General features: G+C 51.7%; 8 protein-coding genes across 8 annotated transcripts; 3 read left to right on the top strand and 5 right to left on the bottom strand.

Moving 5' to 3' along the window:
- Positions 1 to 9: 9 nt before the first annotated feature.
- PPTG_03724 (hypothetical protein) lies at positions 10 to 3,224 on the bottom strand (the record flags this gene model as incomplete). The annotated part of the gene is made up of 1 exon (XM_008896404.1): positions 10 to 3,224. One exon carries the CDS (start codon positions 3,222 to 3,224, stop codon positions 66 to 68), a length of 3,159 nt encoding a protein of 1,052 aa, XP_008894652.1. The 3' UTR covers positions 10 to 65.
- A 27-nt stretch (positions 3,225 to 3,251) lies between these two features.
- PPTG_03723 (hypothetical protein) lies at positions 3,252 to 5,162 on the bottom strand. Its single transcript, XM_008896403.1, has 2 exons — positions 4,936 to 5,162; positions 3,252 to 4,858 (listed from the first exon to the last, which is right to left on the bottom strand). The coding sequence occupies exons 1-2, from the start codon at positions 5,128 to 5,130 to the stop codon at positions 3,446 to 3,448; spliced, it is 1,608 nt and encodes a 535-aa protein (XP_008894651.1). The 5' UTR covers positions 5,131 to 5,162; the 3' UTR covers positions 3,252 to 3,445.
- A 1,409-nt stretch (positions 5,163 to 6,571) lies between these two features.
- PPTG_03722 (hypothetical protein) lies at positions 6,572 to 7,965 on the top strand (the record flags this gene model as incomplete). The annotated part of the gene is made up of 1 exon (XM_008896402.1): positions 6,572 to 7,965. The coding sequence occupies exon 1, from the start codon at positions 6,892 to 6,894 to the stop codon at positions 7,963 to 7,965; it is 1,074 nt and encodes a 357-aa protein (XP_008894650.1). The 5' UTR covers positions 6,572 to 6,891.
- Positions 7,966 to 7,973: 8 nt separating this feature from the next.
- PPTG_03721 (hypothetical protein) lies at positions 7,974 to 9,238 on the bottom strand (the record flags this gene model as incomplete). Its single annotated transcript, XM_008896401.1, has 2 exons — positions 7,974 to 8,954; positions 9,027 to 9,238. 2 exons carry the CDS (start codon positions 9,236 to 9,238, stop codon positions 8,039 to 8,041), a joined length of 1,128 nt encoding a protein of 375 aa, XP_008894649.1. The 3' UTR covers positions 7,974 to 8,038.
- Positions 9,239 to 9,383: 145 nt separating this feature from the next.
- Positions 9,384 to 10,276, top strand: PPTG_03720 (ribosomal RNA large subunit methyltransferase J). The gene is made up of 2 exons (XM_008896400.1): positions 9,384 to 9,623; positions 9,688 to 10,276. The coding sequence occupies exons 1-2, from the start codon at positions 9,426 to 9,428 to the stop codon at positions 10,222 to 10,224; spliced, it is 735 nt and encodes a 244-aa protein (XP_008894648.1). The 5' UTR covers positions 9,384 to 9,425; the 3' UTR covers positions 10,225 to 10,276.
- On the bottom strand, positions 10,191 to 15,177 carry PPTG_03719 (hypothetical protein). The gene has a single exon (XM_008896399.1). It carries the CDS (start codon positions 15,042 to 15,044, stop codon positions 10,437 to 10,439), a length of 4,608 nt encoding a protein of 1,535 aa, XP_008894647.1. The 5' UTR covers positions 15,045 to 15,177; the 3' UTR covers positions 10,191 to 10,436.
- A 437-nt stretch (positions 15,178 to 15,614) lies between these two features.
- Positions 15,615 to 16,210, bottom strand: PPTG_03718 (hypothetical protein; the record flags this gene model as incomplete). The annotated part of the gene is made up of 1 exon (XM_008896398.1): positions 15,615 to 16,210. The coding sequence occupies one exon, from the start codon at positions 16,208 to 16,210 to the stop codon at positions 15,821 to 15,823; it is 390 nt and encodes a 129-aa protein (XP_008894646.1). The 3' UTR covers positions 15,615 to 15,820.
- A 1,165-nt stretch (positions 16,211 to 17,375) lies between these two features.
- On the top strand, positions 17,376 to 17,946 carry PPTG_03717 (hypothetical protein; the record flags this gene model as incomplete). The annotated part of the gene is made up of 2 exons (XM_008896397.1): positions 17,376 to 17,892; positions 17,933 to 17,946. 2 exons carry the CDS (start codon positions 17,376 to 17,378, stop codon positions 17,944 to 17,946), a joined length of 531 nt encoding a protein of 176 aa, XP_008894645.1.
- Between the last annotated feature and the right edge of the window lie 248 nt (positions 17,947 to 18,194).

The following is an 18,194-nucleotide window of genomic DNA, read 5'->3' as shown; positions in this document are numbered from 1 at the left end:
AAACAGGCGCTCGTGAAATCTATAGCTCGTATTTTACCGTTTGCTAGTTGTTCTATCCTATGCTATTAGTCGAGTGGTTCCTTGGCATCTTCGAATACTTCATCGCAGTCCATAGGCGGAAGAATATCTGGGTCTTCTATTGCGTCTGAACTAGTGATAGCTTCAGTAAATGAAGCGCACGAGTTGAACGCATCGGATCGTTCAGAGGCGTCACATTCCGACGTTCGATCGTCTTCTTCAACTTCTTCAGGCGGTGTTCGCTGCTTCATTTTGTCTTCGATAACGGATTCATCAGGCCACGACGGGGAGTACGTGAGCAGCAGCATTGGAGGTAGTGAAGACAGTGGCGCCTGGAGGTTATCGAGAGGTGGGAAAGACTTGATATTCTTGCTGGAAGGCGAGACCACGCAATCTTCGTGTGGTGTTGAGACGTCGATACCATTTGGAAGGGTCTTGTTCGTCGATTCATCCCATTCCTCGACACGACGAATCTTTTCGATATCAAGGCGCATTTCGGGCAAGGATGTCGAAACTTGCTTTTCTTCGTCATGCGTTGATACGGTTTCGCCTTCGTGTGGCTTGTTATCTCCCTGACTATAGATGGTATTGACGACTGAATCCCCGAGATCGATGCTCTCCAACTCGCTCAAAACATCATTACCTGCAACTGAGTTCGGTAATCCAGACAACACCAATGGTGGTACGCCTTCTGTGAGGGATTTCACTGTCGAAGTGTCAGTTTCATGCGGGGCGCCCAGGCTGTCTTGTGAGTCCATTAGGTGCATTATCGGCCGATTTGTTGACGCTGGAATTTCTTCCATCGTGATGTTGCTCTCCATCCCAAAAGAATTAATTTCGTTAATCCGTTTACCATTCGAACTGGCGGATGGTAAAGTGTTTTGCATGCGCTCTTGCACAATACCTTCCAGGTCAATTAACGTCTGCGTGTCTGTATTTGCACTTGTCACGTTTCGAGCCTCAGCCGTAGTAGGAAAGTTGATCTCATCGATCTTAGACACTGCCTTGATCAACATCTTTTCCTGTTGCGCTAGTGGCAAAAGATCAACCACAGTCGCGTTCTCCTTGACGTGTTCGGGACTCCCCACTGGTGCAAGTGATACATTCTCAATCGGGTGTTCTCTCACCGATTGCAGTTTTGGAATAGCACCACGTTTGGTCGTGGCTGGGTCATTCACCAATTCTCTCTTACTCTTTTGAGTTTCCTCCAGAAACTTCCCAGCAAGCACCTCCAGCTTTGCCATGCATTTCCCCACATAAAACTCAATAGCCAAACATATCGTGCTAGCTTCTGTCGTCCGAAACAAGAAGTCTTGAGTGACTATATCACTCCCAATATTCCTCGGTGAGGATGGAGATGCTGGGGCCGGACTTCGACACTTGAGCAGGCAGCACAAATGCCCTTGTTGAAACACAACCGACCATTTTTCGAGATCAGTATAATACCACGTGCTCAATAGAACCTCCGCTTCATGACCCGTACAAAATGATACACCGTGTGAAGAAATTTCGATCGACGTAGCTTCACTTGGACACGTTTGACTCGTCATCGCTGGTTTCACTGGGAATCGTAGTATTTTATCAGGAGCGATAGTTGCATGCTTCTCGACGCATTCAGTTAAAACATGTAGCCATATCTCGTACTGTTCAGGCTCCAAAGCTGCAAAAGTCCACGTCCGATACAGAGTCACAACGTCGAATGCGTGCATCGTTGACGTGTTGGTGTTACTTCTTACTGGACTTGAAGAAGATACCGGTCGGATAGACAAAACCGAGCTTAAGTCGATAATTCGTCGCTCCTTGGGTGTGTCTGTCATCCCTGGACAATGAGTTATCTTGTCATAATAGCAGAGAAATCCTCCGACTGGAGTCTCAAACAAGACAACAAACTTCTGATGCCAGATCTTCCGTAGATGGAACGTACGTGCGTTCTGTCGCTTGAGTAATTGTCCTTGGAATTTGAACATTTTTGTGTAATGCGTCGACTGGAGTAGTGCTATCAACGGCTTCATCGTCTTCGGAACGGGAGTCTTGTCCCGTGACTTTTGTCTCGAATTCCTTTTGTTTGGTGATGATGAGAGACAAGAAGCGTGGAATTCACACAACCCACTCGTCAAGACTCGAGATGTGTGACTCAGTTGTCCAAAGTTGATTATCGCATTGGAGGCCGAAGCTTCATCTTGTCTACTAGCGCTTCGGTCGTTCAACTCCACGAGGTTCTCACATCCAATGACTCGACAACATGCGTCGATCCGTTGCTTGAGACTGCCAGTATCACTGAAGAACATCAACACACCCCCTCGATGGGAGCCTCTAATACCGTCATTGCTCGATCTAGGAGAACTTAGGAATTCTCGAAGAGAGGCGTCCATGTACGTTCCATTCTTGAAGTACCAGATCGCCTCGCGGATATACTGAGACTCCAGACTCTGAAACACCAGATAACTTGGTTGCTTGGTCAGTTGATGGATCGTTCTAAAGCGCAGTTCCAGTCGTGTTCCAGATACTTCACAGCTCTCTAAATTCTCATACGAGTAGGAGAACAAACACGCACTGCGGTCATGACAGTCTGGTGACGGGAACACACGAAGTTGCTGAACGCCCAATGTGAGACCGCGTAGATCACTGCCAATAGAACAGGTGAAGCAAAGAAAGCTACTTCTGATGAACTCCAGTCCCAATCGTTCGCGACTCGCAGCATTACGTACCGGTTGCTCATTTCTCAGCAGTTCTCGACGCTTGGTCATTGGTAGCAAAGCAGGTTGACTGAAGCCAACTAACGCCCGACGCTGTTGAATAGGAGACGGCAGCTTCTGTCCGATGAGAACTCCAATGTAGATTTGTTGAGGAGGTTTCTCAAGGTCAGGGAGTGCCAGAATTGCAGTAAAATGTGCCTCTAGCTCCGTTAGTACTGGGAAGACGAACGTTGGGGATATCGCGCCATCGTCCAGAACAAAGTGTACAGACTTTTCACTATAATCCCATACAATCTCCTTCATAACGCTAAGAGGAGACTGGAACATCATCTTGTTCTGCTGCACTGTGATCGCATGGACAGTCTCGGCAGAAACTCCTAGAACGATGTCAACTGCTGTGTCTTCAGTAGTAGTACGCATTTTCCCATGATGCACCGACGGTTCTTGAAAGCTTGCGGTATCTGGTAAGCTGTAGACATAGTCACGAGGCCTCGATCGACCTCCTCGCATTGTCTGGCACGTTCACACAATGTCAATTCGTTTCCACTTGCCAAGCCAACCACAACTATCAAGGACCCCTTAAAAGGGGTCCTTGACAGTTGCTATTTTTGAATAGCGACTGACACCCTAACAATAGCGAGCAAGGAACTCTAAATTTGACACTTGAAGCGTTTTAGCATATTCAGGTTATACTTTATCTTCAAAAATTCATAGTCAGAAGATAAATCCATTCATTCGTCTTTGGTTTCTGGCACAATGAAGACACTTGAAAAGCATGCGTTAAAAATTCGTTCCGCTCCTTGGAAATACGGGAATTGGAGCCACATCATCACAAGCAACTTCGCGTGGTAAAACAGCGGAAGCCAGCCGATCTCTCGTCCGATCGCAGTGATCAAGTAGTCCACAGTCACCGCTACGCTAAAGTAAGCGATCCACCACTCATAGCGCCGTGTCCGCTTCTCGCCTAGCACTCCAATCGTGACGTAGGCGGGGAAGCCAAATCCCATCAACGAACACCCTCGAGAGGCCACGAAGCCTGGTGTGAACATGAAGATCAGCCCGAAGAGCGCAGGGCCCTGTGACCACAAATCCTTCGCTAAGTAAACGTGTCTTTCTGGCACCACACGGAGCGATACCAGTATCCGGATCAAGAAGTTCGTCTTTTCTTCGGCTTCTGGATTCACTGTGGCTTCACGTTCATGTATCCGGTTAGCGTACGGACTAACCAGCGGACTCAGCCACGTGTAGAGCGCGATGTCGCCTCGAGTGAACGGAGAGTGCATCCAAATGAGGAAAATATTACAGAAATGCAGCGGAACAGTGAAGAACGAGGTCACAAAAGCTGGTAAGAAGAGCGTCACCATACCGATCACACAGACTGCTAGCGACCAGAGGACCCAGTACTTCAAACACGCTTCGTACGCTCTCCACTCGTAGTCTGGGATGCTGATCTTCTCAAATTTCTTTATCAACTCGCTTGTGATTCCTGGTCTGGACGCGGGTGTCTTGGTACGTTTCGGGTACAGTCTCTTTTGTCGGATCACTCCGATGGAGTGTAGCAGTGGATACCCGACGGATAATAGACCAAAGAGAGCTTCACTACTTAGCACATCCATCGAGGACGTGGGCAGCCAATACAGCGCCTCATAGCTCAGTGCAAAGAACAGAAAATGAGGCAGCAGAATGGCCACGACGCGCCATTTGGCACTTAAACTGGCCACGAAAGCTCGGTATCTCAGCTCCAGCGACCGTCTAGTGCGCACGTATCGGACTCTCGCCTTGTGCACGTATCCCTGGCGGATACAGATGACTATAAACAGCACTGTAATAGCCACAAGAGCTTGATGCAGTGGATCCATCTTGCTCACGTAGTCCGCTGCCATTTTGGCGACCGTGAGCACGTGAGGCAGCGCTGCCTCGCCCACAACCGCTAGAGCTTGAAGTATTGGCACTAATACCAGCAGGAGGAAGGTTCCCCATAGTTTTAAGCACTTGAATGTGGCCACGACGGCGTCTTCGAAGGAGGAACCGATAGCTCCCCAGTCTGGACTCTGAGTAAAGAGCTGGGCGACATCTGAGACGTTGAAAGGGTCTAAGGGGAGAAGCTGGTCCAGCAGAGTGTTGGTCTGAGGCAGCGCGTCTTGCTGCAGACCGAGAATTTAAAGTTAAGACGTGCTGAATTTGATATTCTAAAGATATGATGGACATTTAAGCCACTTACTGTGAGAATGGGGACGGGATCTTCAAGCTCGACGCTTGCAGGAGTGTCAGGAGGCTCTGCTTGTAGCTGGATGAAGAGGAAGGAGGCCACCAGAGCCCCCAGAGCGGGCAGCACGAGCCGCCGCATCGTCGCGATTGAGTCGTCGAGTCGATCACTGTACACGTCACTAGTCACTAGGGATATCAGGGTAGTCATTATTACGAGGTAAATAAGATGTGTGACGTGTGAACCCTTTTGGATTGTAAGGACCACAAAAAGGAGCTGCTCACACGTCGCAGATAAAAGGATTCAATCATACAAACAAATACAGTGCTGCTATTATCTATAGGGACACTAAAGATTTTGTTGTTCTACTCGCATTACGCGGAATTAGATCGTGCCACCGTGGAAAAACTATCTTCTAAACGGATTTCGGAGGCAATCGGCCACGTACTACGCCCAAGTACCGTCAGAAAGCTGCTTAACTCGTCGGCGATCGCCAAGTGGATCAAGCGGAAACCGTCACCGGCCATCAAGCCGAACCACAAGGTGGCTAGAGCCGCATTTGCTGCCAAATTTCTAAGCAAAACGCGCATCTGGCGTCGCGTCTTCTTCAGCGACGAGAAGAAGTTCAACTTGGACGGTCCGGACGGGTACCAATACTATTGGCACGACATTCGGAACGACCAAGAAATCTTCTCGAAGCGCGCAAGCGGCGGCGGCAGCGTAATGGTGTGGGCTGGCATGAACTTCTTTGGAAAAACTGAGATTGCATTCCTTGAGGGAAGGCAAAACTCTGCCTGCTACACTAGCACACTGGACACCTACTTGCTTCCCTTTCTCGAAAACCTTCGCCAAAACCATGGCATTGGGATGCCTATTTTCCAGCAAGATAATGCCTCAATCCACGAATCTAGGTTCACTAAGGCCCATATTGAGGCGCTAGGCATTAGGAAGCTAAAGTGGCCATCGAAGAGCCCTGATTTAAACCCTGTTGAGAACGTGTGGGGTCAGCTAGCATGGTCTGTCTACGAAGGAGGGCGTCAATTTGACACCAGAGACGAGTTGAAGGCGCAGATCGTGCGAAGCTGGGCTAAAATTCAGCAGAGCTACTTACAAGGGCTCGTGAAAGGTTTGCCGACAAGAATGGCGCAAGTAGTTCTCAAAAATGGCGGTGCAATTGATAAATAGACCACTTTCTAACTCGTGTCCCTATAGATAGGAACACCCCCTAAAATGGCAATTTCACTTTAGAATTTGCAATACGCATATTTTTTTAAAACTCGTGTCTGCCAGTTGTCAGTCATTGTGTAAGTCAGCTTTAGACCGAGTTGCATGATCTAATTCCGCGTAATGCGAGTAGAACAACAAAATCTTTAGTGTCCCTATAGATAATAGCAGCACTGTACTTAAGTAATAAATCATTTAAAGTTACCCGCAATTAATCAGCTCGATCGAGATTCTAACGGTCAGTTAAGAGCCTCAGATGATCAACGACAAAAGGTCGAGAGCAATGCCAATAGCTCAATGCCCACCAATATCGTGCACGCATAGGAAAACGTAACCTCTATTACACAAAATTGAGCCAACCCTGTTCACTTCGGAAGAAGTCGAGAAGCGATGCTCAAATCAACTCGATTAACCGCAAATGGAGAAATGCAGGTCAGAAGGAAATACTGTAAGCTACAAAACCGCAGTGAAGGGGGCACAAGCAAGAAGGTGATATTCATGGTGACAAGCTTACCCAAATCTAGCATCTTCGGGCTGCTGGTATCAACGTGGGGCTAAGCTAGATGCAGAACTTTGGGTGGCACGGTTCGAATGAAGAGAACACCGATTGTGAAAGGTGGTACGTTGCTCCATTCGACCATCGAAAGGCAACTTCCAATTGTCACTCCCTCTGCTGTTTACAGTTGGTTGAATGCCTAACTGGATGATCCGACACTGACACTTTTCCCATAATTCTCTCTAAGAACGATGGAGCTCGGACGAAAGCTGGCGTTAATGCTGGTGGCCGCGGCCTTCCTTTGCTCTGGGAATTTATGCATCATCGCGTCCAAAGTCGACGGCCTCGTCCCCTACAGCAGCGTCACGGTCACGTTCCTCATTGAAGTTTTCAAGCTCACCGCCATGTTTGCCGCTATCGTCATGACTGACACGACAACCCCCGATCACCTGCATCTGCACAAAAGCTTTTACTATGCGGTCCCAGCGCTATTAAGCGCTCTTGAGAGCAATCTCAACTACGTCGTGCTGCGCTATCTGGACGCTGCGACGGCCTCGGTGCTCTGGAATTTGAAGATTCTATTGACCGCTGTGCTATTCCGCTACGTCCTCAAGCACCCACTCTCAGAGCTGCACAAAATGGCAATTGTTTTGCTCATCCTGGGTGTGTTGACCAGCCAATCCGACCGCTTTCGAGTAATGAATAGCAACTCATCCAAAGACTCGCAGTATATGGCACTCGGCTTGTGTCTAGCTCTCGTTGGCGTGACGTTGTCGTCCTGTGCGAGTGTCTTTGCCGAGTGGACGTTGAAGCGGCAGTCGGGCTGTCAGTTCTTGTGGCAAAGCGTGCAGATGTATGGCTTCGGTGTGTTGTTTAACGCTCTAGGCCTGGTACTGGTGGATGGGAAATCGTTGTTAACGGAGGGATTCTTTCACGGCTACAGTGGCTGGACGGTGGTCGTTATCATCGTGAACTCCATTGGAGGGATTTTCATGGCCTGCATCCTCAAATATCTGGATAATATTGCCTGTGTGTACTCTCACTCGATTGCCATGATGTTCACGACGCTTTTGTCAATGATTTTCTTTGCCTTCTCGCCGTCACTGGAGTTTGCTTGCGGACTTGGCATACTCGTCATCTCCATGTATCTGTATCATCATCCACTAGCGCAAGTTGTGACTGAGAAGGAAACGTCTCCAGTCAGCGATACGAGCAGCGATAATGACGAGAATTTATCGACTACTGCCACCTCAGTGCAACTTAAAAAGTTGAAGGAGTACAAGGAGGTTCCGAGCGATACAAAAGACCAGCTTGAAATCCCTTGAATCGAGATTGCTGAAGCTTAAGTTGCTGTAGTGGGCCGAATACTAAAAGCTGCAATAGCCACTAAATTGTAAGCTATTTAGTTATCTTACCAGCTTGTTTGATCTGTTTGGTAAGATAAGTGTGTCTTTGAACGAGCTCAGCGCGACGTCGTTCGAGGTCCACGAGGTCAGTTTCCCGTTTATCAAAGTCTTCGATAAGCAGCTCAGACTTGGCAAACCCGTCCTTACTCTTCAGTCGAGCAGCCAGTTGTCGCGTGGCGTCCCTATCTTTCTTTTTGTGTGCGAGTTGGTCTCGATTGGCAGTCAGAGCCTCCTCCAGCTCCTGTGAATCTCGTTTGAGCATTTGATTCTCGGCCAATACAAACTGGAGCTTCTCCTTGATATGAGTCAGCACCTGCACTGTGCTCGTTGTTTTCTTCCGTAATTTATGAAGCTCCTCGTTGCGCTCTTCGATCTTCTCATTCAGCGTCTGGTTCTCGATCTTAAGTTGCTCAAAATCGATAAGATGAAGACCCTCAGCGAGCTGTTCTTTGGCGTGCAGCTGTTGCTCTAGTTTCTTAAGATGCGTGCGTAGATTAATGTGTTTCAGTCGGACCTTCTCGACGTCTTGGTCTTTTCTAAGCTCTGCAGCTTCAAACTGGGCGATTATTCGCTTAGCAATTGGCTTGCCTGTTCTCAAGTTCTCAGCGTTTCTAGCCACCTCTCTCTTGAACTCGAGGAAAGCGTCCTGGATCTCTGTCACCTTGGCTTCCTTCTCGTCCAGTCGAGCCTGTAGCTCCAAAGCCACCTTGTCGTATTGAGACTGAGCTGTCGCCATCTGTACCTTGGCTTCGTGGACACTACGTAGACACTCGAGATACCTCTTGGCGTTCTCACTGGCATTGGCTTTATCCTCTCGTCTCCCAGCAGAGCCTACTGCGTCTGCTCCTGCAGTAGCTGGACTACTCTCCTGGGTTTTCTGTAGATGGGCTGCAATGCGACGTTGGAGTCTGCAAGTACAAAACATGACAACGATTTAAAGGCTAGAAACGTGGTGGTTATCCTGTACTACCACAACTGACTTGATATTTCTTTGCTGTAGTTCCTCTCGAGCTTCTGTGGCTTCAGCGATGGCTACTCGTAAGCGTCTCGCTTCCAGTTTTGCATCCTCCTCGTCGTCCGATTCGTCATCGTCGTCCTGAACCTGCTTCGACCTTCGACTAGCATTAAACTGAGCAGCCTTTTCGGCATTTTCTTGGAGCATCGACTCGTGGTTCGTCCTCAGCACGGGCATCTTGTTAGCTCCCCTTGATCGACTGAGCTCGCGTCGTTTCGTGCATGGCTACATCCAATACCTATTCAAAACAATTAAATCTCTAACAGTTTGTGTAGGTATCCATTACACTTGGTGTATGTAAGTGGACAAATGTAAATCAGCCCGTCTAAATGTATCCCTTCTTGCAACGAGTCATTCAACAAAAATGAGCAGCATGGTCATCCGCTCTGGGTCACTATTGGGCTGCCACTTCGCCCCGTTACGCGCCGTCAAGAGCCTCAAGGGCAAGTCGAATGCCAGCGCGCGCTGGGTGCGTCGACAGTGGAGCGATCCCGTTGTGAAGCAGGCCAAACGCGAGGGTCTCCGCTCCCGAGCAGCCTTCAAACTACGCGAGCTCAACGACGTACGTCTGCACTAACTCCAATTCAATTGCAATGCACACTCCTTAATATTTTTACTCAATGCAGCGCTTCCAGCTACTGCGTCGAGGCGATTTGGTTCTGGACTTGGGTGCAGCTCCCGGCGGCTGGACACAAGTGGCGGTGGAGGCCACAGCTCCAAAAAGCCAAAAGTCCGACGGCCCACCGCGTGTTGTGGCCGTGGATCTCTTGCATTTTGACCCCATCGAAGGCGCGTCCATCGTAGTGGGGGATTTCCGTCAGGCTGCAGTCCGCAAACAACTGAGCGAGGCCTTACGAGGCCGCAAAGCCGACGTGGTACTCAGCGACATGGCCCCGTCATTCTCGGGCAATTTCCTCACGGACAGTCAGCACCAATTGCGACTTTGCCACAACGCACTCAAGATGGCAGAACTTTATTTGCGTCCAGGAGGCAACTTTGCCACGAAAATCCTGCGTTGTGATGGCTCCGAGGAGTTCCGAGCAGACTTAAAGGCAAGTTTTGACGTGGTTAAAGCCATGAAGCCCCAGTCGTCACGGCCAGAGTCGACGGAAATGTTCCTGGTTGCCAAAGGGTTTAAAGGCTTGCAACAAACGGAAACGTAAAACCCTTTTTCACATCTCGTCTATTCAAATTGTCATGTTATGAAAAAAAAAAAGCAAAAACTAAGACGGAGTGATTGTCGTGTGTGCAAGGCGGAGAACCGATCTCTTCGATCGAGACCAGTTCTCATTTTTGCAACATGCACAATTTTGTCAAGTTTGTAAAAAGGAGAAAACGAAAAAGTTCCCCACACACACGGCCGACTGAGACGCTTTTAGTTGAGGTCTTGGCCCAGTCGCAGCGCCAGCAACGTGTCGTTGTACTGGTTGAAGGCGTCCTGGATGTCGTCCTGTAGTTGCATGGCCAGCGGAATGAGCTCAATGTTGACATTGCCACCGATCTGGGCCGAGGCGGCCACACGCGGCTGCAACACCTTGACGGCGTGGATCATTTCCTGGAGCTCCGTGTCTTGACGGACGTCTCCAGCAGCGTAGATGATCTTCTGCAGTAGCTGGTGCACCAACTGCTCCACTTCCTGTAGGTCGGCGTCGTTCAACGGCTCAGCGTCAGCAGCGTTGGCCAGCGCCTCGCGTTCCTCTTCTTCCCAGCGCTTACGAGCCTCAGCGTACGCCTCACGCTCGCAAATGTCCTGGGTACGGAGCGTGAGGTTCAGGAAGCGATCCATGTGGATGTTCAGCAGCGCGTCGGGCATCTGCGTCAGCACTTGCGTCATGTAGCGGTTCATTTCCTTCTCACGCTTGATGATAAACTTCTCCTCTTGGTTCTTGCCGATCATCGACGAGAACGGATGGCGCTTGGGGAAACGCGGGAACCACGGCGCACGTTTGCCACGACGACCGGATGCAGCAGCCTTGAGCTCCTGGTGAAGCGCGTTGAAGTCATTGTAGCGACCGCCGACAAGCCACGCCGTCTTGGACTGTTCCAGAATGTCACGGCCCCAGGTCACACGCAGCACGTACTCGGTGTACTCGTCGCCCCAGTTCTGGTCCTGCTGCTTGCGATGACCCAACATCGTGCACGTGAGAATACCGCCCTTGTACGGGATCGGCGGACCCGTGGGGAACTCCTGAATCTTCTCCACGGGGTTGATCAAGTTCTCGTCGTCAGCGGACATTACGGGACCAGCAGGAGCCTCGCCGCCCTCACCAAACAGGTCACGGCCGGCCTGTGCGAGCTGCTCCTGGCGCAGAGCATCACCGGCGACGCCCTCGCCCTCGATCTTGGCGTTCTCTCCAGCCACCCAGCTCATGTCGGCATTCTGCAGCGACTCCTGTCCCACCATAGCGCCGGCCACGCCCATCGATCCGACAGCGCCAATCTGTCCGGCCTGACCAGCAGAAGCCTGTAGCGGCTGCACGGAGCCCAGTGTGGCCGGTCCGTTGCCAGCCACGCCGTGGACGCCAAGCGTTCCAAGAGCAGGAGCAGTTCCCAGAGTGCCGGCCATCGCAGCCTTGCGCTGCGCCTCGTCATAAGCGTTCAGCTTACGCAGAGCAGCAGCCTCAGCGTCGTGTGCAAGGGACGCGTCCTGAGCGGCAGCAGCGGCGTCCTGAGCAGCCATGGCGGCAGCGAGAGAAGCAGCCTGGGCGCGTTCCACCGCAGCTTGGCGCTTGGCCTCTTCGCGGCCGACAGAGCGACGATAAGCCTGCTGAATTGAAGTAGCAGCAGCGGCGCGCTTGAGCTCCAACTGGCGCTGACGCTCGCGTTCCTCCTCTTCCTCCTGAAGGCGACGCTGGCGTTCCTCCTCCTCACGTTGAAGACGTAGCTGTTCCTGCTCGGCAGCAAGTCGTCGAGCCTCCTCCACAGCGAGACGAGCCTTGCGGACGTGCTGTAAACGCTGCACAAAGTGACGTTGAGCCTGGATGGCGTAGAACGCAGTCAACCAGCGCTTCTTGGCCGACTTCTTCTTCTCCGCCTCAGCACGAGCCGCTTCATCTGCCAGTCTCTTGCGCATCTTCTCGTCTTCCACTTGAGCGCGACGCTTGTCTGCCTGCTTGCGGCCGAACTTGCCACGTACGATCGACTGGATCTTCACAGCGGCAGCGTTCTGCTCGGCGTGCTTAGCAGCCATACGCTGACGAGTCTGGTCCAGCAGCTTCTTGAAGGCATTAGACGCGCGAACGCCTCCAATCGCCATCTTCCAGTGCTTCTGGGCAAGAACTTTACGACGCATCTTATGGCGGTGCGCGTTACGAGCACGGATAAACTGCTTGCGCACGGCAAACATACGCATCACAGCCTGCATCTTAACGATAGCCGCCTTGCGTCTTCTAGTGTCCTCCAGTAGCCACAGGAACGCACGTTGGGCGAGCACCTTGGCCAGCGCATAACGCCAGCGACGACGTGCCAGCCACTTTCGCAGACGAGCGACGATCCACGGCCCCATCTTCTTCATGTCGACCTTCAACAGCGCATCCAGTAGCGCAATCTTGCCCGTCTTGAAGAACACCTTGGTGCGACCCAGACGGTAGGCGTCAGGCTCCACACGGAACGACCACAGCACAGCTTCCGTGAACGTGCGGTCGTTGTAGGCGTTGAACATCGGCGTGACGGACGGCGGCAGTACAGGCTTGTAGATACGACAGATCTCCTCGTACGCCACACGTGTAGGCAAACCAACCTTGAGCAGTTCACACGTAGCCAACATACCAGAGCAACGCAGCTGGTCCACGACGTAGCCGTGGTCAAAGACGCCAGGAGACATGGTCGGGTTGGGCTTGATACACCGGATAAAGTTGCAACGCGTGGCGTTCAGCGTGTCCGTGAGCTCCTGCATCTGGTCGCAGAACTTGGCCGACACGCTCTGCTTGTGCAGCTGACTCGTGTTGGTGTCCACGTCCAGCTTGGACGAGAACAGCTCCTTGATAAGCGACGACTTGCTGGACGTCACAAAGTCCTCGAGATCCTTGGGGATCGTGTCGTTGTTCTTGTCAATAAAGTTACCAATCGTGTAGGGAACACGTGTGGCAAAGTGCTTGACGATGAACTCGTACTTCTTGTCCTTCTCGTGCGGCGGCAGGAAGTGCGGGTGGCTCGAGTGGGTCTTGTGCAACGTGGCGTTCCACTTCTCATCCGACGGCTTGGGCATCTTGGCCTCCTGGTCCAATAGCGGTAAAATACCGTTCGGCTTCTGCGAGATCAAGTCGATACACTCGCGGTTATCGGGCCACACGATCTTGCCGACCTCGATACCTTCCGCAGCGAACAGTTCCTGCTCAGCAATGAACACCTGCTGGTTGAACGTGGCCTGTAGAGCCTCGTTAGCGTAGTTGATCAGCAGCTGTTCAAAGTCGTTCTCTTCGAACGACTCAAAGCCGAAGATATCCAGCACTCCGATGAACGGCAGCGAGCTGTCTCCGTGTCCGAGAGAGCTGTTGATTTTGTACAAGATCCACTTGAACAGGTGGTTGTAGATGGACTTGGCGATAGCGTCACGCACGTAGCTTCCCTCTTTGGCGGTGCGTTTAATGGTAAAGTTCTCGGTACGCGTCGAGATCTCTCGCGTCGTGATCACATGCAGCAGGTTGGTACTGTCCACTCCCAGCAGTTCACCACACGACGCCACGTACTTCTGCGCCTCGGGCGTCACCTCTCCAGCGTCACCCTCAGCCGTCTCGCGGTCTTTCAAGCGAATGTTACCCAAATGTAACAAACCGGACAGCACCGTCCACACCTGTTTCTGCAGCGTCGTGTCGATCCCCACCGAGCCCAACGCACTCGCCACTTCATCGAACAAGATCTCGTCGTCCACATTCGGGTCAGACACGCAGCCGCTCTGGTTCAGGTACTCGAAGTTGTTCACCGGCTCCAGCTTCAGCTCCTTCGTCAACGTCTGGTCTGCACCGGACAACAGGAAGTAAAAGATGTGGAAGTTCCGCTCCCCCGGGATCTGCGCCACCACACGGAATTTCTCCAGCAGATACGTCTCGATAAAGGCGCCAGTGAGCGTGTTCTCGCCTGGCTTGAACTGCAGCTTCATGAACTTGCCGAAACGCGACGAGTTGTGGTTACGCAGCGTCTTGGCATTACCGAAGGCCTCCAGGATGGGGTTCGTGTCCCACAGACGCTTGTCCAGCTCCAGCGCGATGTCCTGCTGCGCGTCGTTGCCCTTGCCCGCGGTAAACGCCAAATGTTCCCGTGACGTCAAGTAACGCAGCACGATCTTGGACGTTTCCGTCTTACCAGCTCCTGATTCGCCAGAAATGACGATGGACTGGCATTGGGCGGGCGTACGCAGCGCCATTTGCTGGAAAGCCACCTCTGCGATAGCGTACGGGTGCGGCGGACGGTCCCCCATCTGCGTCTTGATGTAGTCCGTGACCTTGGGCTCCACTGTGCGCACCAGCGGGTTGACAGCGATCAGCACGTTGGCCATGAGCGTGTACGGCCGCAGATTGTCCATCTTGGAGCGCACGTACAGGTTCTCGAGGATACCAGCCTCGTGGATGTAGTACAGACTCGTCATGTCGTCCACCACGCGCGGGTTCACCTTGTACAGGTCGCCAATGTCGCGCATATCGAGTTTCTCCTGGCCGAATTTGCCGTTTACAGTCAGAGTCATGCCCTGCTCCGGGTCCTCGGCCGGCTCGTAGCGCACGATCTCCACGACGCGCCACACGCGCTCCGGGTCGGGGATCCAGATGTGCGCGCCGACCTCCACGGGCGTGTGCTGCAGCGCAGCCACCACCTCCTGCGTGTTGCGACGTCGCGCCGAGTTCTGCGCGCGCTTCTTGTTCTCCAGCACGAGGCGCTGGGCGATACTCAGGTTGGATTCGTTCACGGGCGCCGCGCTGTGCCGCTGGAAGCGGTCGTAGGACGGCAGCGCGCTGGACGGCACCATCTCCACGCGGGGCTTGCCCGACATCTCTGTCTCTAGTGACTACGGGGCGGTCGGTTCCGTTCTCTCCGACTCTCTCTCTCTCTCTCTGCGGCGACTCTGGGATTCCCTTCTTCCGCCGCGTTGCAGTGCACGACAAGACGAAAACTGAGGGGAGACTTTGATTGTGGCGGTTTTGAGAATTGCAAAAGTGGACAGAGCGACTGATTGGATGAAAAGACTGGGAATACAGTGGGTTTCCTCCAATCTAAGTGGTCTGCGACGTGTGGCAACTGCAACGTATGGAGACTTTGCGTCGATGAAGCTATCGCCATTCCGTCCGCGTCGTGTCCGTCTAGGCGCTCGCTCTTGACTTCTTCTTTTTCTTCTTGCACAGCAGCGCTGGTCATGGAGCCACTTGCAGAGTCCTACGCGTGTTCTGCAGTGGGTTCACAAGTATGCGACGTCGGGTGCCAAGCGCTGGGCAGTAGGTTGAGGGTCATACTATCAACGACCAGATCACGCACAGCCAAGGTATGTAGCTGGAGGCGCAGTAATCTGCTAGAGGTGGCCACGGCGGTAGTACATAACGCATTATAGCAGACATTTCGGTGATCGAAGAATCGCAGGACAAAGGCTTCAACTTGGTCCAGCACAGAGTGCAAGCGCAATTCATCGAGCGCGAGGTGAAGATTAAAGCGATTATGGACGAAGGATGTAGCACGGATACAACTACTGGGGGATGAGAACCTCGCGTCATCCAAGCTGCGTGCATCACCCCAGGCGACAAAGGGCTGGGTCATCCCCAAGTCGATTCTCTCTGTCTACGCCTTCGCGGGCTTGGCCTTGGCCGACTTCCTCTTGAACTGAGCTCTGGCAGACGCCGGCTTGACCTTGGACTGCGCCTTCGCTGTTGCCTTCTTCTTGGGCTTCGAGTCGGCTTGCTCCATCTGCAGTTTCTCCACCTGCTCCTTCAGTCGCTCGTTCTCCGCGTCCAACTCCTGGATCTTCAGTTCTAAGCGAGCCACTTGCTGTCCCGTCGGCTCTGGCCCCGGCTCTTCGTTGTCTTCCATCAATGCCATCTTCTTCGTGGGCGGCTCCGTCGTTTCGATGGCCTCCTGCTGCTCACTGATGCTGGCACTGCGCTTCCCGCGTGGCGCTTTGGTCTCGGCGCTGGCACTGGCAGATAGACTCTTGCGAGGTTTCCCAACCATGAGTGAAGGAGTGAAGGTCGTTGCTTGCGCGGTCGACGGAAGATTGGCGAATGGCAAACGGAAAACAGAAGTGCGCAATGTAGCCATTTGCAAGTTGAAGTTGCCTTTTGGAACGTATGACAAATGACAAATTATCAACAACTGAGGCTGAACCTAGCGAGTTATCGCAGCAGAACGCTCGCTCAAAGCGCATGAAAAATTGCGCATAATGCGGTCTGGACCTTTCAACTTGCAGATCAGGCGACTAGAACATGCCTTCGGATAAATTGTCACTATGCGTTGGAGAGGAAATGAGGAAATATTTGCAACTGAAGCTGGGCTTGCAAAGTAATTGCGTGGGACTACTTCAAAGACGGACTGTGTTTTTTTGTCGCTGTAATAGTTCCTGGGATGCACGATATCAACTTGCTGTCCTTGGCATAAGACCGGCAGTACGCAATCAGCCTAATGTTTCGCGATGTGATGAATATTTGGAGCTTCTTTTTTTCTGAATCGGAGGCGCAGCGAAATAAGTGAAAAGCTCACCGTCCTGTTAGTATACGCTGGATTGATTATCTCTATCAGGTTGTTCAGAGATCCTCTATTTGTGTTGAAGTAACTCAAGAGTCCTGCAGATTCTGTAGGCTACTCCTAATAGAAACGTTGTCTGGTGGCCATTGATTGATTACCTCTATGCGCATGCTGCGTGCACACGACAGAATCTGTTTCCTTTCGAGCGACGGGTGCCAACAGTTCAAACAGTAATAATGAAAATCGAGTTTTGAGTATGGTCAGCACCTTTGGCGGTGCTACAAGTTTCGCGTATCATTGGAAGTCGAAAAGAAAGCTAAACTGCGAGCCAAAACCGCGGAGTCGTAGGTTTTGGCAGCAGAGAATTCATGTACAGGATAGAGGGTTTCAAATTGGACATTATTTTTTTTTGCTTTCGTGGGATTCCCAACCATTAATTAAGCAAGGTTTAGGAGGGCTATTTCAAATTGCCTTGAAACGTTTCAGTCCGTTGCAAAGCTATTTGTCAGTGACCCAGTGTGTTTTTGGAATCGTGTCGGCGATGTTACCACGACTGACTGGAACTGTGCAGGAAATCTACCACACGCCTGTAATTCCAAGAACATGTGCCCGGTGGTTGACTGCGCAGCGAATGCTGCTAGTAGCTTGGTTAATCATGGGTGTCATACCTCTCACGCTGCAAATTCGGAGCTACACACAGTTCGTCCGACCAACCAAGATGTCCGAAATCCTCGCCGTACCTCAAGATCAGCAAAAAGAAATCTCAAATATAACGAAAGTTTGCCCTGTGGAAGCGTTTGTGCTGGCTGGAGTCTGGTGGAACTTTGAACCAACACACTACTATCTCACTGACAATGGCACCATTTGCCACGCTGTTGTACCACAATACAACACACACGGAAATTACTTCATCGGGAGCTCTAAAGTTGCTCCACATCATACTTCTCCATCCAGTTGTGAGAACGACAGCTTTCCATTCGACGTGTACTTTTACCACGCCAGCATCGGATTTTACTCGTTCTACGAAGGAGAGACGGGCACATATTGTGCCAACGACAAATTATCGTACATTCAAGTGGATGTTCTTGGCTCGTACGATATTAACGGTTCGTTCTTAGCGGAAGATACGGGTAGTACGAAGTCCAGGGTATCGTACTGGTATGGCATCGTCGGTGCGATCTGGCTGGTTTATCGTGCTTTAATGATCCGTAGAAGCTACGTCATGAGCACTCGCTACGGTCGAAGATGTGACGAATTAGGAGAAACAATCAGTCAGGAGCAAGCCGTGGTGTTTGTCCAGGAGAGTCTGCGTTTATCTGCTCATGGGGCTTCAAACTATCAGCGTGCAGTGTTGCTCTATTTGATCGTGGAAGGAATCATGACGGATTTATTTCTTATCATCGCGAATGATGGCTGGGCCACTCGAGTGCAATATGCATCGTTGGGTTATAATTTATCCGGGTTAATGCTGCTG

The sequence above is a fragment of the Phytophthora parasitica genome, assembly GCF_000247585.1.
Source record: "Phytophthora parasitica INRA-310 unplaced genomic scaffold supercont2.4, whole genome shotgun sequence".
Lineage (NCBI taxonomy): Eukaryota > Oomycota > Peronosporomycetes > Peronosporales > Peronosporaceae > Phytophthora > Phytophthora nicotianae.
The sequence above is the reverse complement of the archived record's forward strand: the minus strand, read 5'-3'. Positions and strand labels throughout refer to the sequence as shown.